The 23,648-nt window shown below is 41.5% G+C and overlaps 1 protein-coding gene across 4 annotated transcripts in view; it reads right to left on the bottom strand.

Moving 5' to 3' along the window:
* LOC109888924 (reelin) overlaps nucleotides 1–23,648 on the bottom strand; it is a 268,663-nt gene that overhangs the window by 28,787 nt on the left and 216,228 nt on the right. For 3 of the 4 annotated variants that reach the window (XM_031823231.1, XM_031823228.1, XM_031823230.1), the window contains 8 exons: nucleotides 23,259–23,427; nucleotides 22,521–22,626; nucleotides 21,622–21,848; nucleotides 17,100–17,323; nucleotides 4,620–4,770; nucleotides 2,372–2,506; nucleotides 1,866–1,989; nucleotides 1,242–1,491 (listed from right to left, as the gene is read on the bottom strand). In XM_031823231.1, the coding sequence (XP_031679091.1) occupies nucleotides 1,242–1,491; nucleotides 1,866–1,989; nucleotides 2,372–2,506; nucleotides 4,620–4,770; nucleotides 17,100–17,323; nucleotides 21,622–21,848; nucleotides 22,521–22,626; nucleotides 23,259–23,427 (1,386 nt within the window). The remainder of the gene's footprint in view (nucleotides 1–1,241; nucleotides 1,492–1,865; nucleotides 1,990–2,371; nucleotides 2,507–4,619; nucleotides 4,771–17,099; nucleotides 17,324–21,621; nucleotides 21,849–22,520; nucleotides 22,627–23,258; nucleotides 23,428–23,648) is intronic. The other variant, XM_031823229.1, reaches the window with a different exon arrangement.

Below are 23,648 nucleotides of genomic sequence, written 5' to 3'. Positions count from 1 at the left end.
TCAACAAGAAGGTCTGATTTCATTATTACTGAAACAGGATCCAAATGGTAAATATAAAGATCCTGTCAATTTTAAATTGGAGGCCTCTTACACTTCAGTGTTGTGATGCAAAAATTCTAGCTAATTGCTTAGAATAGAATTTAAAAAGTATTGTCGGATATTATTAATCCTAATCAGACAGGGTTTTTACATGGACGATACATTGGAGTTAATATGAGACAAGTACTGGAAACAATAGAGCACTCTGAAGTATCGGGGAAAACAGGCCTAGTATTCATAGCTGACTTTGAAAAGGCCTTTGATAAAGTACGACTGAAGTTTATATATACTGTATATAAATGCCTGGAATATTTCATTTTTGGAGAATCTCTTATAAAAATTGGTTAAAGTTATGTATAGTACGCCTAGGTGTAAAATAGTAAATAATGGCTACATCTTAGAAAGTTTTAGACTGTCAAGAGGAGTAAAACAAGGTTGTCCACTATCGACATATCTATGTATTACAAAATTAGGCCATCGAAATGTTAGCTGTTAAAATTAGAAATCCAGGGCTTCAAGCAAAGGAGTCTTTCTATGCTGATGATTCTGGTTTTCTTTAAAATCCACAATTAGAATCCCTAAATAGCCTAATTTTCTAAACTCTCTGGTTAATAATTTGCCAGATGCCAGGAGAACCCTACCTGCCCCAATGCATAGTGCCAACTGTAAAGTTTGGTGGAGGAGGAATAATGGTATGGGGATGTTTTTCATGGTTCGGGATATGCCACTTAGTTCCAGTAAAGGGACATTATTACGTTACAGCATACAATGACATTCTAGACGATTATGTGCTTCCAACTTTGTGTCAACAGTTTGGGGAAGGCCCTTTCCTGTTCCAGCATGACAATGTCCCCGTTTACAAAACTAGGTTCAGAAATGGTTTGTCGAGATGGGTATGTAAAAACTTGTCTGGCCTAGACAGAGCCCTGACCTCAACCCCATTGAACACCTTTGGGATGAATTGGAAAGATAACTGCGAGCCAGCCCTAATCACCCAACATCAGTGCCCGACCTCACAAGCCTAGACAGCATAGCCAGGCAACGTTAATAAAAGCAAAAACAGCAATCAACAACAATCCTGAAAGCTCACATTTTTACCTACTTTTCTTATGAAACTATTCTCTGACTACCTTGACAAAATAAATGTAACATATTCTTACTTACATTGACAACCTGTCAAATAGATATATTTTGTGGCTCACCGTAGCAGGAGTTTGTGACAGAGCATGAAGCTGAGAAATCAAACTGTATGAAAGCATCCTGTCCCAGGCTGATGTCTGTGGTGACAGCGTAGCGCGTGTTGGACTTTTCTATGAAAGCGAAGGCCGCCCCGTCAGAACCACACACGGGCATGCGGGTACCCCCGGGGTAGAGCAGCCAAGAACGCCCGTCCATAGAGGAGAAGTCGTCTTCTAAAGGACCCCAGCCGCTGGCACTGCCTCCCACCACCACCTGGCAGAGTAGAGAGACATAGGTTCATGTCATATGCGTGAATCTGTTATATTGATAAAGATGGACAGATTGAAGGATGGATGAATAATTGGATGAACATATATTTGTATTTATTTATATATATTTTTTCACCTTTATTTAACCAGGTACGCTAGTTGAGAACAAGTTCTCATTTACAACTGCGACCTGGCCAAGATAAAGCAAAGCAGTGCGACGAAAACAACAAAGACACAATAGAAAAAAAAGACAGTCTATATACAGTGTGTGCAACTGGCGTGAGGAGGTAAGGCAATAAATAGGCCATAGTAGCGAAGTAATTACAATTTAGCAAATTAGCACTGGAGTGATAGATAGATGTGGGTAAGGTGTTTCACCTGGTCAATAACCCATGGACTATAGAAGTGTCCATTCTCAGAGGGCTGCCACCAGCGTAGGCGTGTGGCGGAGGTACGGGCACGCAGAGGGATCTCCAGGGCCACGAGGCGAGCTTGGTTACTGCTGTTGAAGAAGAGGAAGTTGATTATAATTATGATGAAGGTAATTATTTATTTTATCCATTAGTAAATCATTTTTGTGTCATAAAGCATGTCAGTATAACACAAAACAACATTTACAGTACAGTGATGTGTCACTTGTCATTTACTAATCTTTTACACCTGTCTTTGTGATTGTCTCCACCCCCCTCCAGGTATCGCCCATCTTCCCCATTAACCCCATTGTCCCCTGTGTTTTCTGTTTGTCTGTTGTCGGATGGTCTTGTTTGTCAAGCTTAACAGCGTTTGTCCTGTCAGCTCCTCTCTTTTCCCAGCCTCTCTTTTTCTCGACACGGTCTGCATCTGGGTCTTATCCTGATATGATGTACAGTGAGAGTTATGCTAACCTGTTGGAGAAGAAGAAGTCCTGTAGCAGGCCCCAGGTCAGAGCCCCGTCTACAGAGAACTGGAGCAGGACAGGCTGGGAGCGGGGGTCTGGGGAGGCCTTACCACAGCCCAGACGCAGGAAGAACTGAATAAACCTACAAAATATATACAGTTGAAGTTGTAAGTTTACATACACTTAGGTTGGAGTCATTCACACTCGTTTTTCAACCACTCCACAAATTTCTTGTTAACGAACTATAGTTTTGGCAAGTCTGTTAGGACATCTACTTTGTGCATGACACAAGTCATTTTCCAACAATTGTTACAGACAGATTATTTCACTTATATTTCACAGCATCACAATTCCAGTGGGTCAGAAGTTTACATACTCTAAGTTGACTGTGCCTTTGAACAGCTTGGAAAATTCCAGAAAATTATGTCATGGCTTTAGAAGCTTCTGATAGACTAATTGACATCATTTGAGACAATTGGAGGTGTACCTGTGGATGTATTTCAAGGCTTACCTTCAAACTCAGTGCCTCTTTGCTTGATATCATGGGAAAATCTAAAGAAATGAGCCAAGACCTCAGAAAAACAATTGTAGACCTCCACAAGTCTAGTTCATCCTTGGGAGCAATTTCCAAACGCCTGAAGGTACCACGCTCATCTATGCAAACGATAGTACACAAGTATAAACACCATGGGACCACTTCTGGTCTGATGAAACAAAAATAGAACTGTTTGGCCAGGATGACCATCATTATGTTTGGAGAAATAAGGGTGAGGCTTGCAAGTCAAAGGACACCATCCCAACCATGAAGCACGGGGTGGCAGCATCATGTTGTGGGGTGCTTTGCTGCAGGAGGGACTGGTGCACTTCACAAAATAGATGGCTTCATGAGGAAGGAAAATGAGGTGGATATATTGAAGCAAAATCCCAAGACGTCAGTCAGGAAGTTAAAGCTTGTTCGCAAATGGTTCTTCCAAATGGACAATGACCCCAAGCATACTTTCAAAGTTGTGGCAAAATGGCTTAAGGACAACAAAGTCAAGGTATTGGAGTGGCCATCACAAAGCCCTGACCTCAATCCCAATTACACCAGCTCTGTCAGGAAGAATGGGCCAAAATTCACCCAACTTATTGTGGGATGCTTATGGAAGGCTACCGAAACATTTGACCCAAGTTAAACAATTTAAAGGCAATGCTACCAAATACTAATCGAGGGTATGTAAATTTCTGACTCACTGGGAATGTGATGAAAGAAATAAAAGCTGAAATAAATCATTCTCTGCTATTATTCTGACATTTCACATTCTTTCAATAAAGTGATGATCCTAACTGACCTAAGACAGGGCATTTTATACTTATATAGGGTTAATTGTCAGGAATTGTGAAAAACTGAGTTTAAATGTACTTGGCTAAGGTGTATGTAAACTTCCGACTTCAGCTGTATATATAATTATAATGCACATTGATAAATATATGTACAAATATATTTGTAAATTCTTTTAACATTTTGATTTATTTTACCTCCCTTTCTCCCCAATTTCGTGGTATCCAATTGTTAGTAGTTACTACGTTGTCTCATCGCTACAACTCCCGTACAGGCTTGGGAGAGACGAAGGTCGAAAGCCATGCATCCTCCTATACACAACCCAACCAAGCCGCACTGCTTCTTAACACAGCGTGCATCCAACCCGGAAGCCAGCCGCACCAATGTGTTGGAGGAAACACCGTGCACCTGGCGACCTGGTTAGCGAGCACTGCTCCCGGGCCGCCACAGGAGTCGCTAGTGCGCGATGAGACAAGGATATCCCTACCGGCCAAACCCTCCCTAACCCGGGCGACACTAAGCCAATTGTGCGTCGCCCCATGGACCTCCAGAGCGCGGCCGGCTGTGACAGAGCCTGGGCTCGAACCCAGAGTCTCTGTTGGCACAGCTAGCACTGCGAGATGCAGTGCCCTATATATGTACATATATCGATGTGTGTGTGTGTAAGTGTGTCTTGAGAAAATATACTTCTTTATCTTTTTGTCTGAATTCAAATGGTTATACTTAGCTCACACATACACATTTTACAATCAATGTGAGGAACATTCCACTTGAGAAGTGAGGAGCAGATTTTCTAATTGGGTTAAATACATTATGTCACCTCAACTCACCACTTGAGGGCCTCAAAAGCACAGCTATCAGTTAAAAACCTTCAAAAAACAAAACAAAAAGACACACACACACACACACACACACGCACGCACACACACGGTACCTTGCGTTGGAAAGGTCCATGTCGTTGGTGACCAGCATGCGAAGGCCGTCCTCGCTGAAGAACAGGTGGTTCCCACTGGACATGATGCCACATTTCCTGCTAGGTTTCCCTCCACTCAGCAGCCTAAACCTGTCAGCATCCACCGCCCCTCCTGTACACACACACACAAGGGCAAGCAGGCATGCACACAAGCACAACAAACACACACACAGGCATACAAATTAACATTTTTCATTGGTAGCACTGGTGCTCTCAACTTTAAAAAGTTAGGAGCATCACATGAAATTTAGGAGCACCAGAAAGTTTATTTTAGAAGGAATTATTTTTTAATTGATTGAGATAATAGCCTATACTGGGCTTTATGAATTCTAGCTACATTTACAGCACCTGTTGTGCCCTAGAAACTAATATATAACACTGTTAACACATTTGTTTATTATAAAAGCAAGTTAAAAGGTGGCATGCATTGAAAACATGTGGCTTTCTAGTGGCTTTTTCTTTTGCAAAATAACTATGAATTATCAGAATTATTTTAAAGTAAATGTCAACATATAGCAAAACATTAAGGTGTGAAACATTCACTGTTTTACAAGGAACAATAGCAGGTCTATTTCACTCCAGTAGCTCAAATATTCTGTAAATTCATCATTCACCTGTGGTAACATGACAGCTCTCAATACCCAATAGAAAGATTTTGCCAATACTATCTGATTGATTGTTTGTGAGGAAATGACCTTTGCCCTCGACTTGCAATTAAAACCAATACATTAATCTCTTGCACTGCTCACATCTGAAGTGGATTCCTCCTCAACTAAAGTGTAAAAGTTTGAGACAGTGGACAATGTGACAGAGGGCTGACTCCAAAAAGCACGAACTAAGCTAGAAGGGGAAATCAATCTCCTAAAAAAGAAACAGAATCACTCCCTGTGGGTCCTGCTTTTGGTTTCACATCCATGGGCTTATTAAAACTAAAGATAACAAATTACATCATTAATAGTACATTATTTAATTTAAAATGATGGCAATGCTAGCTATCCTCTCTTGGAATTTGAAAGCGTAAACTCTCCTATTAAATGTTCCAGCTGTCTTGATATCCTATCAAGAAACCATACTGATATACTGTAGCAATGTTCCAAGAAACTCAAAAAGGATACACAAATAGGTTGCTTTTTCATCAACCTCAAATAAAACTAAAGGTGTCATCATATTGATACATAAGAAACTCAAAATTACCATCTTGCGTAAAAGTGAAGACCAAAAAGGCGTTCAATGTTTCCATATCGGAAAGAAAATGGCATTTTTTAATGTGTATGCTTTAAATTCATATGAACCCAGGTTTTTCAATTCTCTGAACAGTATATTGTTAGAAATAACTGAATTCCATCTGGTTATTGGGATGCCATTTTGGGCATGCAGGAAAATATTGAATTAGACCAACGCAACCAAGGCAACCATATGCAACCAAGGCTTTCCAGGATATACTCTCTGAGGCCTGGCAAGCACACACTCCTAAAGCAAAAGAGTACACCTCCGATTTCATACCTTATTTACACCTCTGTCTTCTTTAACTTCTTCGATATAGGGGGCGCTCTTTTAATTTTTGGATAAAAAAACGTTCCCGTTTTAAACAAGATATTTTGTCACGAAAAGATGCTCGACTATGCATATAATTGACAGCTTTGGAAAGAAAACACTCTGATGTTTCCAAATCTGCAAAGATATTATCTGTGAGTGCCACAGAACTGATGCTACAGTCGAAACCAAGATTACATTTCAAACAGGAAATGCCCCAGATTTTGAATGCGATTTGTTCCAATGTCTCCTTATATGGCTGTGATTGCGCAAGGAATGAGCCTACACTTTCTGTCGTTTCCCCAAGGGGTCTGCAGCATTGTGATGTATTTGTAGGCATATCATTGGAAGATTGACCATAAGAGACTACATTTACCAGGTCCCCCGCTTGGTCTCCTCTGTTGCAATTATTGCGCAATCTCCAGCTGCGTGTATTTTACCATTTGCTTCAGAGGAGAAACCAAACTGCCATGAATGACTTATCATCGAATAGATATGTGAAAAACACCTTGAGGATTGATTCTAAACAACGTTTGCCATGTTTCTGTCGATATTATGGAGTTAATTTGGAAAAAGTTTGGCGTTGTAATGACTGAATTTTCGTTTTTTTTTTCTTAGCCAAACGTGATGAACAAAACGGAGCGATTTCTCCTACACAAATAACATTTGCTATCTAACTGAGAGTCTCCTCATTGAAAACATCCGAAGTTCTTCAAAGGTAAATTATTTTATTCGAATGCTTTTCTTGTTTTTGTGAAATTGTTGCCTGCTGAATGCTAGGCTTAATGCTATGCTAGCTATCAATACTCTTACACAAATGCTTGTGTAGCTATGGTTGAAAAGCATATTTAGAAAATCTGAGATGACAGTGTTGTTAACAAAAGGCTAAGCTTGTGAGCCAATATATTTATTTCATTTCATTTGCGATTTTCATGAATAGTTAACGTTGCGTTATGGTAATGAGCTTGAGGCTATAATTACGCTCCCGGATACGGGATTGCTCGACGCAACAGGTTAATCAAGAAAGTAGAAAATCAACAAAATAAGCTTGTCTGACCACCACGCTTACTACTGCCAACTTAAAATGTCAGAATCTCCTAAGTGTCAAAAGATGGCATTTCAACTGTTCATTATTACAAAATCCTACATTCTGTGATCGATTTGAAAATCAAATAAATAAATTCATGATGATCAATACAAAGTCAGTCGATGTTAACTGTGTTAGTGTTCCCATCAAACACATTTTTCAGACCAGGTAGCTATTACTCTTTCCAAAGTCAAGACAGAACTTCATTTATTAATTAGACAGATATCAGAATTTACCATCCATTGAGTAAGACTCAGCCATTTCTATTGTCCCAGTCGTTTACTGGCCAACATTCTACGCAGTAATTATCAATTAGCTCTCGAGTGGTGCAGCGGTCTAAGGCTCTGCATCTCAGTGCAAGAGGCGTCACTACAGGTTCAAATCCCTGGTTCAAATCCAGGCTGTATCACATCTGGCTGTGATTGGGAGTCCCATAGGGTGGCACAATAGGCCCAGCGTCGTCCGGGTTTGGCCGGGGTAGGCCATCATGTAAATAAGAATTTGTTTTTAACTGACTTGCCTAGTTAAATAAAGGTTCAATTCAAAAATTCAAAAAGTATAGCAACTATTGAAGCTGAAACAGGCTAATTATTATCAGAACCCAAATTAATTAAGCAATTGTCTCCAATTTCATACAGTATAAAGAACTATACACCTCATTGTAAATCCACATCAAGCCACACCAAAAAATTAAGAACTCCTCCTCTCAACAGAGGAGACCAAATCTCTCTCAATGAACTCAAAAAGGCATTGGATAGCACGAATAAAGACAAATTACCTCAATGGGACAGTATTCCTCCTGAGGTTTATTTAAAATGTTGGAATCAATTAGTTCCACTGTTGCTCTGATTATTAATACAGCTGTTCACAAAGGTTAATTTGGGAGAAAGGCACTCATTTAGCTTTTTCTTTAACTAAGGATGCCATCCAGTGTTTTCACTATCGCCCCCTACACAGATATTAAACTGTTTCCCAAAATGATGTCTTGCCGTCTCGAGACTTACTTACCCAAATAGATCTACACGGACCAAAGCAGGTTTGTTAAAAAGCTTTTTTCTTCGGATGACCTCCGTCGACCATTACATATCTTATACAGATGCGTCATTAGAAACAACAGCTCCTTGGGCTGTATTATCTCTCGATGAAGAAAAAGCTTTTAATAGATTCAAATGGTCATATCACTGATCTGTCTTGGAATATGTGAGAATTGTCTCCAATTTCATTAATATGACTAAAATATTATATTCCAACCCCTCAACCATAGTTATAACAGGCAATATCTGCTCTGCTCCATTAAGAATCACTGGAAGCAGCAGACAAGGTGATCCAATTTTGCCTCTGCTATTCTCATTGTCCATGGAACTCCTAGCCCAGGACATTCTTCAATTTAACCTCTTAAAGGATAGGGGGCAGCATTTCCACTTTTGGATAAATAGCGTGCACAATTTCAACTTCCTGCTACTCATGCCAGGAATATATTATATGCATATGATTAGTAGGTGTGGATAGAAAACACTCTGAAGTTTCTAAAACTGGTTCAATCATGTCTGTGACTATAACAGAACTTATGTAGCAGGCAAAACCCAGAGAAAAAACTGTTCAGAATTATTATTTTTTTCCTGTGACCTATCCCCCAGTTGTCTTTGCCAAGGGAAATTTGATAGCGACCATTTTACAGTTCCTACGACTTCCACAGGATGTCACCAGTCTTTGGAATTGGGTTGAAGTTAATCATTGAAACAAAGAAGAGGCACATCCTGGAACAATGTTACACTGTTGATAGTTACGCAAGAGGGAAAATGGTGCATGTTTTGTTTACTTTCTCTATCAAATACAGATTGCCCCGTCTACAATTTGATCGATTATTAACGTTTAAAAATACCTAAAGTTGTATTTTATTTATTTATTTTATTTTACCTTTATTTAACCAGGTAGGCAAGTTGAGAACAAGTTCTCATTTACAATTGCGACCTGGCCAAGATAAAGCAAAGCAGTTCGACAGATAAAACGACACAGAGTTACACATGGAGTAAAAACAAACATACAGTCAATAATGCAGTATAAACAAGTCTATATACAATGTGAGCAAATGAGGTGAGAAGGGAGGTAAAGGCAAAAAAGGCCATGATGGCAAAGTAAATACAATATAGCAAGTAAAATACTGGAATGGTAGTTTTGCAATGGAAGAATGTGCAAAGTAGAAATAAAAAAATAATGGGGTGCAAAGGAGCAAAATAAATAAATAAATTAAAATTAAATACAGTTGGGAAAGAGGTAGTTGTTTGGGCTAAATTATAGGTGGGCTATGTACAGGTGCAGTAATCTGTGAGCTGCTCTGACAGTTGGTGCTTAAAGCTAGTGAGGGAGATAAGTGTTTCCAGTTTCAGAGATTTTTGTAGTTCGTTCCAGTCATTGGCAGCAGAGAACTGGAAGGAGAGGCGGCCAAAGAAAGAATTGGTTTTGGGGGTGACTAGAGAGATATACCTGCTGGAGCGTGTGCTACAGGTGGGAGATGCTATGGTGACCAGCGAGCTGAGATAAGGGGGGACTTTACCTAGCAGGGTCTTGTAGATGACATGGAGCCAGTGGGTTTGGCGACGAGTATGAAGCGAGGGCCAGCCAACGAGAGCGTACAGGTCGCAATGGTGGGTAGTATATGGGGCTTTGGTGATAAAACGGATTGCACTGTGATAGACTGCATCCAATTTGTTGAGTAAGGTATTGGAGGCTATTTTGTAAATGACATCGCCAAAGTCGAGGATTGGTAGGATGGTCAGTTTTACAAGGGTATGTTTGGCAGCATGAGTGAAGGATGCTTTGTTGCGAAATAGGAAGCCAATTCTAGATTTAACTTTGGATTGGAGATGTTTGATATGGGTCTGGAAGGAGAGTTTACAGTCTAACCAGACACCTAAGTATTTGTAGTTGTCCACGTATTCTAAGTCAGAGCCGTCCAGAGTAGTGATGTTGGACAGGCGGGTAGGTGCAGGTAGCGATCGGTTGAAGAGCATGCATTTAGTTTTACTTGTATTTAAGAGCAATTGGAGGCCACGGAAGGAGAGTTGTATGGCATTGAAGCTTGCCTGGAGGGTTGTTAACAGTGTCCAAAGAAGGGCCGGAAGTATACAGAATGGTGTCGTCTGCGTAGAGGTGGATCAGGGACTCACCAGCAGCAAGAGCGACCTCATTGATGTATACAGAGAAGAGAGTCGGTCCAAGAATTGAACCCTGTGGCACCCCCATAGAGACTGCCAGAGGTCCGGACAGCAGACCCTCCGATTTGACACACTGAACTCTATCAGAGAAGTAGTTGGTGAACCAGGCGAGGCAATCATTTGAGAAACCAAGGCTGTCGAGTCTGCCGATGAGGATATGGTGATTGACAGAGTCGAAAGCCTTGGCCAGATCAATGAATACGGCTGCACAGTAATGTTTCTTATCGATGGCGGTTAAGATATCGTTTAGGACCTTGAGCGTGGCTGAGGTGCACCCATGACCAGCTCTGAAACCGGATTGCATAGCAGAGAAGGTATGGTGAGATTCGAAATGGTCGGTAATCTGTTTGTTGACTTGGCTTTCGAAGACCTTAGAAAGGCATGGTAGGATAGATATAGGTCTGTAGCAGTTTGGGTCAAGAGTGTCCCCCCCTTTGAAGAGGGGGATGACCGCAGCTGCTTTCCAATCTTTGGGAATCTCAGACGACACGAAAGAGAGGTTGAACAGGCTAGTAATAGGGGTGGCAACAATTTCGGCAGATAATTTTAGAAAGAAAGGGTCCAGATTGTCTAGCCCGGCTGATTTGTAGGGGTCCAGATTTTGCAGCTCTTTCAGAACATCAGCTGAATGGATTTGGGAGAAGGAGAAATGGGGAAGGCTTGGGCGAGTTGCTGTTGGGGGTGCAGTGCTGTTGTCCGGGGTAGGAGTAGCCAGGTGGAAAGCATGGCCAGCCGTAGAAAAATGCTTATTGAAATTCTCAATTATGGTGGATTTATCAGTGGTGACAGTGTTTCCTATCTTCAGTGCAGTGGGCAGCTGGGAGGAGGTGTTCTTATTCTCCATGGACTTTACAGTGTCCCAGAACTTTTTTGAGTTAGTGTTGCAGGAAGCAAATTTCTGCTTGAAAAAGCTAGCCTTGGCTTTTCTAACTGCCTGTGTATAATGATTTCTAGCTTCCCTGAACAGCTGCATATCACGGGGGCTGTTCGATGCTAATGCAGAACGCCATAGGATGTTTTTGTGTTGGTTAAGGGCAGTCAGGTCTGGGGAGAACCAAGGGCTATATCTGTTCCTGGTTCTAAATTTCTTAAATGGGGCATGTTTATTTAAGATGGTTAGGAAGGCATTTAAAAAAAATATCCAGGCATCCTCTACTGACGGGATGAGATCAATATCCTTCCAGGATACCCCGGCCAGGTCGATTAGAAAGGCCTGCTCGCAGAAGTGTTTCAGGGAGCGTTTTACAGTGATGAGTGGAGGTCGTTTGACCGCTGACCCATTACGGATGCAGGCAATGAGGCAGTGATCGCTGAGATCTTGGTTGAAGACAGCAGAGGTGTATTTAGAGGGGAAGTTGGTTAGGATGATATCTATGAGGGTGCCCGTGTTTAAGGTTTTGGGGAGGTACCTGGTAGGTTCATTGATTATTTGTGTGAGATTGAGGGCATCAAGTTTAGATTGTAGGATGGCTGGGGTGTTAAGCATGTTCCAGTTTAGGTCGCCTAGCAGCACGAACTCTGAAGATAGATGGGGGGCAATCAGTTCACATATGGTGTCCAGAGCACAGCTGGGGGCAGAGGGTGGTCTATAGCAGGCGGCAACGGTGAGAGACTTGTTTTTAGAGAGGTGGATTTTTAAAAGTAGAAGTTCAAATTGTTTGGGTACAGACCTGGATAGTAGGACAGAACTCTGCAGGCTATCTTTGCAGTAGATTGCAACACCGCCCCCTTTGGCAGTTCTATCTTGTCTGAAAATGTTGTAGTTTGGAATTAAAATGTCTGAGTTTTTGGTGGTCTTCCTAAGCCAGGATTCAGACACAGCTAGAACATCCGGGTTGGCAGAGTGTGCTAAAGCAGTGAATAGAACAAACTTAGGGAGGAGGCTTCTAATGTTAACATGCATGAAACCAAGGCTATTACGGTTACAGAAGTTGTCAAAAGAGAGCGCCTGGGGAATAGGAGTGGAGCTAGGCACTGCAGGGCCTGGATTCACCTCTACATCGCCAGAGGAACATAGGAGGAGAAAGTAGTTTGAAATGTTTTGGAAAGCTGTTTTTTACCGGATCAAACCTGCTTTATAAATGGACATTTTGGGTATACATGGACGGAATTAATTAAAAAAAAGGACCAATTGTGATGTTTATGGGACATATTGGAATGCCAACAAAGAAGCTCGTCAAAGGTAATGCATGTTTTATATTTTATTTCAGCGTTTTGTGTAGCGTCGGCTACGCTAATTCTTTTGTTTACAACTCGTTCAAGTGGTTCAGGGGGGTGCATGCTATCAGATAATAGCTTCTCATGCTTTCGCCGAAAAGCATTTTTAAATCTGACATGTTGGCTGGATTCACAACGAGTGTAGCTTTAAATGAGTACCCTGCATGTGTGATTTAATGAAAGTTTGAGTTTTATCGCGTTTTATTTTAATTTGGCGCTATGCATTTCCCGAGGCTATTGGCCACTTTAGACGCTAGCGTCTCCCCTATCCATAAGAGGTTTAAGGAAATAACACACATTTCTCTCAAATCTACTGATCACTTAATCTCATTATACGCAGACAATATTTTACTACATCTAGATAATGTATCTCAATCACATTGAAGATCAATTATACATTCAGCTTCATCTCAAGTTATAAAATGAATCTAACCAAATCAGCCCAACTGCCTCTCAAGAACCTGTTGGAGGATTCTATCTCTATTTATTGTATCCCAATCGTTACCCGTTTTAAATATTTGTGAGTGGATATATTTCCTTCTTTAGATAAAACCATTTCCAGAAACTTCAACAGAACGCTCAAATCAATTCAATCCGACCTCAGTACTTTGCCAGTTGCTTTAACCGGCCAAATATCTGTTATTAAAAATAATATATTTCCATGGCTGAATTTCTGTAGTTCAATGCTTCCAATGGCTCCCCTTTCTGGCTACTGGGATACAATTCACAGTGCGGTTAAAACATGTATATTACTAGGTAAACAATCCCGGATAAAATTAACACATTTACAAAAAGGGAAAGATATAGGAAGACTATCCGTACCAAACTTTTAATTGCACTTTGCCCAATCCTAAATTGGCTAAAACCGGATTATTCTGCCCCCTGGTTGATTAAAGAATGAAATATGGTGTTTCCTATTGCTCTGAAAGAGGTTGTCTTCACTGATATACTCCTTAAACACTGTAAAATGTGCTTTGGTCCTATTATTGCAACAACCAAAAAAATTGTCCTATTACTGGGAATCAAAATGGCATGCCCATGCTCCAATATTTCACAATAATGCCTAGCGATCAGGATGGCGACCTTTTGCATCCCCCCCAATGGTCCTGTGGAGTCCGTACCCGCACCGATATCATGGATATTAATGGTTTGAGAACATTCCAATATTTGAAGGATACATACACATTACGAGGCCACTCCATCTTTCTATATTTACAATTTAGGTCAGCTATGCTGGCCTATGGAGTCTCTTGGGAAACCAAACTATCAAAACATCAAATTATGAGATTTACAGTGCCTTCATAAAGACCTTTTCCAAGTTTTGTTGTGTTACAAAGTGGGATTAAATATATATTTAATTGTCCGTTTTTGTCAATGATCTACAGAAAATACTCTGTAATGTAAAAGTGAAATAAAAATGTATTGGTTAGGTAAGTATTCAACCCCTGAGTCAATACATGTTAGAATCACCTTTAGCAGCAGTTACAATCTGGGTAAGTCTCTAAGAGTTTTCCACACCTGGATTGTACATCATTTTCCCAGTATACTTTTCAAAATTCTTCAAGCTCTGTCAAATTGGTTGTTGATCATTGCGATACAACCATTTTCAGGTTTTCCATAGATTTTCAAGCCGATTTAAGTCAAAACTGTTACTTGGCCACTCAGGAACATTCACTGTCTTCTTGGTAAGCAACTCCAGTGTAGATTTGGCGTTGTGTTTTAGGTTATTGTCCTGCTAAAAGGTGAAGTCATCTCCCAGTGTCTGGTGGAAGGCACACTGGACCAGGTTTTCCTCTAGGATTTTCCCTGTGCTTAGCGCAATTCTGTTTCTTTTTTCTTCTGAAAAACTCCCCAGTCTTCAATGATTACAAGCATACCCACAACATGATGCAGCCACCACTATGCTTGGAAATATGGAGAGTGGTACTCAGTAATGTGTTAATTTGGATTTACCACAAGACAACACTTTGTATTCAGGACAAAATTGTAATCGTTTTGCCACATTTTTTGCAGTATTACTTTAGTGACTTGTTGCAAACAGGATGCATGTTTTGTAATAGATTTTTATTTTATACAGGCTTCCTTATTTTCACTCTGTCAGGTTATTATTGTGGAGTAACTACAATGTTGTTGAGCCATCTGTTTTCTCCTGGACATACCGAGAGATGAGTTTGGATTGGTCTACCATAAAGCACGCATCTGTCAATTGGAGCTGGCCAGTATGTTTAGGTAATAGCGTCGAACACGTCTTTAAAAAAATATAGGGTAGTAAAACTGCATAAACCTAATGTCAAGTTAAAGTGTATTATTAGCTAGCTAACATTAGCTGGCTGGCTCGGTAGCTAACGTTGTGTGCATGCTCTCCGTTTTCTGGAGGAGCGAGTTTTGAAATCAGTGGAATTGGAGTATGATAGCTAAAGAGAAGGAGAAAACACCAGTCTGGATAAAATCGTCAAACTAAGGCAACCAAGCATGGCATCAGACAGGAGACAGAAAGTGGTTTAAATTCAAATGTACTGTTAGCTAGCTAACATTAGCTGGCTGGGTCACTAGCTAACGTTATGTGTATGATCTTATTCTTTGTATCTCAGACACATTTGTTTGACTAGTTATAGCCATAGAACCTGGTGGTTAGCTACCTGCAGATTCATGCAGGGTAGCAACGTCATGAGTTGTGATTATGGTCCATTGTTTAGCTAGCTAGCTGCATGTCTTAACCAGTTCTGCTAGGGGGAGTAAAATGGTCAGAGTGGGGTATTCTCTCATTATGTTTCTGGAAGTAGGTAGCCAATATTAGCCAGTTAGTTGGGTGCTTGACTAGTTGAGGTCAGAGCTTTCGGAACAATCCTACTTATTGGCCAGAGAGTCCATTGTGCACTCTGAACGTGAAACCACAGAGCGATAGGGCAAGTAATGTTCAGTGAGCTGTTCTCTCTCTCTTAGATATCTGGAAGTAGTTGTCATGTTAGTACAGAACGGTTGGATCAACCCTTAAAGAGATGGATGGGGCTAAGGCTTAAGAGGGTGTGAACAATGCTGAACAGGTGCAGACAAAGAAGGGCTCTCCAATAGTAGTACCAAAACATTGAAAGACGGTTTTCTCAAAAGTGAGTTTACAAGTTCATCAACTTTCAAAGCAGAATGACTTTCCCATTGTAGCCACATGTGCAAGATCAGGTACGCTTGTGGTCTCAATTAAATAGAGTAGGCTATAGCCTGCATGGGCAGGGGAAGCACAGGGCGGTTATCATTCCAAGGAAATGTACATCCTAAATATGATCAGGCTGTAGTTTACTACATTTCCTATAAATAAATATTGATCACCCATATTTGTCTCCATCTGAAAATCGTCCCACCCCTAAAAAGAAGGCTATAAAATGTAGGTCAGGTGAAAGTGTAAGCCTCTGCTACTATTCTCGCTACAAACTACGTCTACCTTAGTTGTTGATATATCCCAGTAATACGATAGATTCATATATTGGTCTACATGAGAACCTCTGGTAATTTAAACTAGTTCTTAGGGTGTTTTTGAGCACTTTGATATTGCCTACAGGGCCCAAAATTGCTGGGACCTGGCTGGCAAGTGAGCTGCATCACATGCTAAAATGCAGGACTGCGCGGGTTTGGAACCAGTTCTTGCAAGTGGGAATCCAGTGCGGTATGAAAAGCTGCATGTGTGGGTGGGAGTGGGATGAAGAAGTCCCACACAATGAGGTAACATGACTGAACTGTGCAAGCAGTTTATTAATGTAAAATGTGGTCCCAGATACAAATGTTGAGCAGGTAATATGGGTCAGATCCTTTGACCTGGTGGGGTTAAAAACAAGCCGTTTTCGCTGCAGTAATGGTGTAACCATGACGCTAATGAATCTGTGCCTGATTGTTTCTCTAGGGCACTCAGAAACAATGGTACAGCGAACCCTTATCATTATAACAATTATTATGTGCTGCCAAAATAAAACTCCTGGTCGCACAACAACGTATTTTGTCACACTTAGGAGCCCTTTCTACCACAAGTGTATTAATCACATCCATCCAGTTCTCAAAAGATAATCTGATCAATATCAGTATTGATGGCTAAACACAATATCTGAACACTGTGTTTGAACAACACAGATACAGTGACTGTCTACTAGTCTCACTCTCTCTCGCACACACACACACACACACACACACACACACACACACACACACACACACACACACACACACACACACACACACACACCGTTTGCTTTTATGCGGAAATCTGTGTTTTCTTGCACATTCAAGGAAATGTATATTCCACCAACCAGGTTAGGTTAATTGTAAGTGTTAAGATCAGGCAGGGTTAATGTAGCCATTATCCGAACCCATACACTATCTTCCAGTTCTATACCCACTGCCTACCTTCAAAGTCTTCCTTGAGGAAGTCAGGGTTGGATGTGTCGGATTGGGAGCAGTCTGGTCCTGAGTATCCCGAGTCACACACACAGTGGGTACCCCTCACACATGACCCGTGTCCGTTACACATGTCCTGGCACTGGGGGCCAATGTACACACTGTCCAAAGCCCAGGTAGGGGGGGATGAACCGCTGGAGTAGAAGCCCTGGTACCAACGGAACCGGATGGATCTGAGAGGAGAGAGAAGAAAAAGAAGATGAAGAAGAAGAGAGAGATGGAGAGAAAGGGATCTATACACTGAGTATAGAAAACATTAGGAACGCCTGCTCTTTCCAGATGAACCAGGTGAAAGCTATAATCCCTTATTGATGTCACTAATTAAATCCACTTCAATCAGTGCAGATGAAGGGGAGGAGACAGGTTTTAAAAAAAGTTTAAGTCTTGAGCAAATTGAGACATGGATTGTGTATCTCTGCCAATCAGAGACTGAATGGGAAAGACCAAATATTTAAGTGCCCTTGAACAGGGTACGGTAGCAGGTGCCAGGTTCACCGGTTTGAGAGTGTCAGGAACTGCAACGCTGCTGGGTTTTTCCCGCTCAACAGTTTCCTGTGTGTATCAAGAATGGTCCACCACCCAAAGGACATACAGCCAACTTGACACAAATGTGGGAAGCATTGGAGTCAACATGGGCCAGCATCCCTGTGGAATGCTTTTGACAAATAATGGCTGTTCAACTTAATATTAGGAATGTGTTTCTCATGTTTGGTACACTCAGTGAATATATATTTATATATACATACACAGTCCTGGCCAAAAGATTTGAGAATGACACAAATATTCTGAGTCTGCTGCCTCAGTTTGTATGATGACAATTTGCATATACTCCAGAATGTTATGAAGAGTGATCAGATGAATTGCAATTAATTGCAAAGTCCCTCTTTGCCATGCAAAGGAACTGAATCCCCCAAAAACATTTCTCCTACATTTCAGCCTGTCAGAAAAGGACCAGCTGACATCATGTCAGTGATTCTCTCGTTAACACAGGTGTGAGTGTTGACGAGGACAAGGCTGGAGATCACTCTGTCATGCTGATTGAGTACGAATAACAGACTGGAAGCTTCAAAACAGGGTGGTGCTTGGAATCATTGTTCTTCCTCTGTCAGCCATGGTTACCTACAAGGAAACACGTGCCGTCATCATTGCTTTGCACAAAAAGGGCTTCACAGGCAAGGATATTACTGCCAGTAAGATTGTACCTAAATCAACCAATTATCGGATCATCAAGAACTTCAAGGAGAGCGGTTCAATTGTTGTGAAGAACACTTCAGGGTGCCCAAAAAAGTCCAGCAAGCACCAGGACCATCTCCTAAAGTTGATTCAGCTGTGGGATCAGTACAGAGCTTGCTCAGGAATGGCAGCAGGCAGGTGTGAGTGCATCTGCACGCACAGTGAGGCAAAGACTTTTGGAGAATGGCCTGGTGTCAAGATGGGCAGAAAAGAAGCCACTTCTCTCCAGGAAAAACATCAGGGACAGACTGATATTCTGCAAAAGGTACAGGGATTGGACTGCTGAGGACTGGGGTAAAGTCATTTTCTCTGGTGAATCCCCTTTCCGATTGTTTGGGGCATCTGGAATAAAGCTTGTCCTGGAGAAGACAAGGTGAGCGCTACCATCAGTCCTGTGTCATGCCAACAGTAAAGCATCCTGAGACCATTCATGTGTGGGGTTGCCTGTCAGCCAAGGGAGTTGGCTCACTCACAATTTTGCCTAAGAACACAGCCATGAATAAAGAATGGTACCAACACATCCTCCGAGAGCAACTTCTCCCAACCATCCCGGAACAGTTTGGTGACAAACATTGCCTTTTCCAGCATGATGGAGCACCTTGCCATAAGGCAAAAGTGATAACTAAGTGGCTCGGGGAACAAAACATTGATATTTTGGGTCCATGGCCAGGAAACTCCCCAGACCTTAATCCCATTGAGGGACTTGTGGTCAATCCTCAAGAGGCTGGTGGACAAACAAAAACCCACACATTCTGACAAACTCCAAGCATTGATTATGCAAGAATGGGCTGCCATCAGTCAGGATGTGTCCCTGAAGTTAATTGACAGCATGGCAGGGCAGATTGCAGAGGTCTTGAAAAAGAGGGTCAACACTGCAAATATGACTCTGTGCATCAACTTCATGTAATTGTCAATAAAAGCCTTTGACACTTATGAAATGCTTGTAATTATACTTCAGTATTCCATAGTAACAACTGACAAAAATATCTAAAGACACTGAATCTGAGACTGAACACCTCCCCCTGCAACTGGATCCTGGACTTCCTGACGGGTCGCCCCCAGGTGGTGAGGGTAGGTAGCCACACATCTGCCACACTGATCCACAACTCTGGAGCTCCCAAGGCGGGTGCGTGCTCAGTCCCCTCCTGTACTCCCTGTTCACCCACGACTGTATGGCCAGGCACGACTCCAACACCATCTGTATATTTGCAGATGACACAACAGTGGCAGGCCTGATCACCGACAACAACGAGACAGCCTATAGGGAGGAGGTCAGAGACCTGGCCGGGTGGTGCCAGAATAACAACCTATCCCTCAATGTAACCAAGACTAAGGAGATGACTGTGGACTACAGGAAAAGAAGGACCGAGCACGCTCCCACTTTCATCGACGGGGCTGTAGTGGAGCAGGTTGAGAGCTTCAAGTTCCTTGCTGTCCACATCAAGAACAAACGAGAATGGTCCAAACACACCAAGACAGTCATGAAGAGGGCACGACAAAGCCTATTCCCCCTCAGGAAACTAAAAATATTTGGCATGGGTCCTGAGATCCTCAAAAGGTTCTACAGCTGCAACATCGAGAGCATCCTGACCGGTTGCATCACTGCCTGGTATATGCTCAGCCTCCGACCGCAAGGCACTTCAGAGAGTAGTGCGTACGGCCCAGTACATCACTGGGGCAAAGCTGCCTGCTATCCAGGACCTCTACACAAGGCAGTGTCAGAGGAAGGCCCTAAAAATGGTCAAAGACCCCAGCTACCCCAGTCATAGACTGTTCTCTCTACTACCCCATGGCAAGCGGTACCGGAGTGCCAAGACTAGGACAAAAAGGCTTCTCAACAGTTTTTACCTCAAGCCATAAGACTCCTGAACAGGTAACCAAATGGTTACCCAGACTATTTGCATATTGTGCCTCCCCCAACCCCTCTTTTACGCTGCTGCTACTCTCTGTTTATCTTATATGCATAGTCACTTTAACTATACATTCATGTACATACTACCTCAATTGGCCCGACCAGTGCTCCCGCACATTGGCTAACCGGGCTATCTGCATTGTGTCCCACCACCCGCCAACCCCTCTTTTTACGCTACTGCTAATCTCTGTTGATCATATATGCATAGTCACTTTAACCATACCTACATGTACATACTACCTCAATAAGCCTGATTTACCGGTGTCTGTTTTTAGCCTTGCTACTCTTATTTTCAAATGTCTTTTTACTGTTGTTTTATTTCTTTACTTATCTACACACACACCTTTTTTTCGCACTATTGGTTAGAGCCTGTAAGTTGTATTCGGCGCACATGACAAATAATCTTTGATTTGATTTGAAGCAGCACACTTTGTGGAAATTTATATTTGTGTCATTCTCAAAACTTTTGGCCACGACTGTATATACATTTGAAGTCTGATGTTTACATACACCTTAGCCAAATACATTTAAACTCAGTTTTTCACAATTTCTGAAATTCCCTGTCTTAGGTCAGTTAGGATCACCACTTCATTTAAAGAATATGAAATGTCAGAATAATAGCAGAGAGAATGATTTATTTCAGCTTTTATTTCTTTTATCACATTCCCTATGGGTCAGAAGTTAACATACACTCAATTAGTATTTGGTAGCATTGCCTTTAAATTGTTTAACTTGGGTCAAACATTTGGGTAGCCTTCCACAAGCTTCACACAATTTTGGCCCATTCCTCCTGACAGAGCTGATATAAGTGAATCAGGTTTGTAGGCCTCCTTGCTCGCACATTAAATTGACCAGTCCATCCTGCAGCAAAGCACCCCCAGAACATGATGCTGCCACCCCCGTGCTTCACGATTGGGATGGTGTTCTACAGCTTGCAAGCCTCCCCCTTTTTTCTCCAAACATAACAATGGTCATTATGGCCAAACAGTTATATTTTTGTTTCATCAGACCAGAGGACATTTCTCCAAATAGTACGATCTTTGTCCCCATCTGCAGTTGCAAACCGTATTCTGGCTTTTTTATGGAGGTTTTGGAGCAGTGGCTTCTTCCTTGCTGAGCGGCCTTTAGTATTCAATTAGTATTTGGTAGCATTGCCTTTAAATTGGTTAACTTAGACCAAAAGTTTCGGGTAGCTTTCCGCAAGCTTCTCACAATAAGTTGGGCGAATTTTGGCCCATTCCTATATGTTAACTGGCCATTTGAGAAGTTTTAATTGGATGGTTTTCATATTAGTTAGGCTCTCTTCTATGTCCTGTAGTCTCTCACCCGCAGAGTCTAAGCTTTCCAAAGTGGATGATCTCCCTCCTCCAGCCCTGTGTTGTCCCGGGGTAGTAGACGCTGGCGGGGTGCAGCTCTGTGGAGCATAGGGATGAGGGCTGGGGGCCCCCCGAACACAGGGGCACCAGGAGATGCCATGTAGCCCCGAAGTCCCTGGAGAACTCCAGTCTCACTGGGTTAGAGGAGGAAGAATCTGCCGTACAGCCTACGTTGATCTGAGAACAAATGAATAAATCATTGTTACTATGTTATTGTCATTATCATTATAAAGATCACATCTGAAACACAACACAGGAAACATAAACAGGAAAATTTTTAAATTATAAACATAATATCAATCAAATTCTTAGTTGTTATATTATAAAGTATTACTTGTATAATTATGAACATTATGCAGTAATATATTAATTAATGTTCTTGCTTCAGCAAGATTACTGTAGTTATTTGATATACTACTCACTTATTAGTATTAGTGTGTTTGCATCAACAAGACCACTCTAGATATTCAATATATTTCTGTTTATGTTTTCTATTTCATATAATTATATTGTGATGAATTATTATAAAATAATTATAGCCTGCGTTCATATGTATCACAGAGAATAGTAATTATTGCTCGCTATGAACTTGTTATGAATTTGAATCATTCATATAAATCAGTCATCGTCTTTATGAAAATCCTTTGGCACCTCCTCTTTTAAATTAGGATACATTTTCTCATTCTTTATCCTCTTATCTTTTCCGTCAGTATTTCTCTGTCCAACTCAATTTCTCTGTCTCTGTTCCGCTTTCCTCTTTCCCCATTCCTCTCCTCTTATACTTCACTGATTTTCTTTCACACACTGTTTTCCCAACCAATCAGTCTGTTCTCTCTCTTCTCTTCATACCTCAAACTGTATGATGGTGTTTTCATTGACATCAATGTCTCTGGTGGTTATGGAATGTTCTCCCAACTCACTGGAGACAAACACCATGGCAGACTCATCATCCTCCCTGTACACACACATAGATTAGACAAAGTCTGTTATCTTACAGTCCTTTACAGTAGGATTGGGATCAAGTCAACTCAATTTAATCCATTCAGGAATTAAACAGAAATGTTACGTTAAAGGAGACAATGCAGCCATTTCAAAAACAAAATCTCAATATCAAAAACATATTGGGTAACAATTAAGTAACTTATCGTGATTGATTTAAATTAAAATTGACAAAAATTAACAAAAATAGCTTCTTAGCAAAGACACATTTCTGAAGTAAGAATTTTGCTAGTACTGTCTGGGAGTCATCCGAGTGGGGAGGAGAAAACTGAAAACTGAAAACTGTTATTGGCAGAGAGGTTTGGAAGTGTCTTTCTGATTTACTGCCTGGTGATGTCACCAGTCAGGCCAAAACTCCATCCCACCAAAACAGGCTCAAATTTCAGTCTGTCTTTTTTGACTGCACTGGGCCTTTATGAATATGTAAACTAAATTGGTAGTTAACTTCCTGAATTTACTGTATTGTGGCATAGAAGCACATATGTTGAATTGACATCTTAGAGGCATACAGAGATGAAGGATTGTAGGTACAAGGTTCAGTGTGTTCACAGTGCACTAAAGGGTTGTACAACCAGTAGGTCTACTCACAGGCCACTCTTCTGGTAGGGGCAGTAGAGTCCAGTGTTGCCTCCTGGGTAGAAGAGCCAGTTGTAATCCTGGGGTCCGCCCTCGAAGCTGTCAGAGACTACAGGAGGGTTGTTGAGCGAGCTGCCATCGATGATCAAGTCATCAATCACCCACACCTCCTCCTTTTTACCTGTAGGACAGAACACATATAGCCAGTCAGACATACAATGTGTCTTCATACAGTATGTCATTATTTTGAGATGTGTGTATACTGTAAGTATGAGTGTATTTGAACTTTGTCTTTGGTTGTGATTCGATTCGCTACTCTCCACCCAAAAATGTACACTCTCATTGCATTAAAAGCATTGGATTGGATGAAGTTTCCACCATTTCCTTACACCAGTCCATTCC

Source organism: Oncorhynchus kisutch, linkage group LG4 (assembly GCF_002021735.2).
Source record: "Oncorhynchus kisutch isolate 150728-3 linkage group LG4, Okis_V2, whole genome shotgun sequence".
NCBI lineage: Eukaryota > Metazoa > Chordata > Actinopteri > Salmoniformes > Salmonidae > Oncorhynchus > Oncorhynchus kisutch.
The sequence above is the reverse complement of the archived record's forward strand: the minus strand, read 5'-3'. Positions and strand labels throughout refer to the sequence as shown.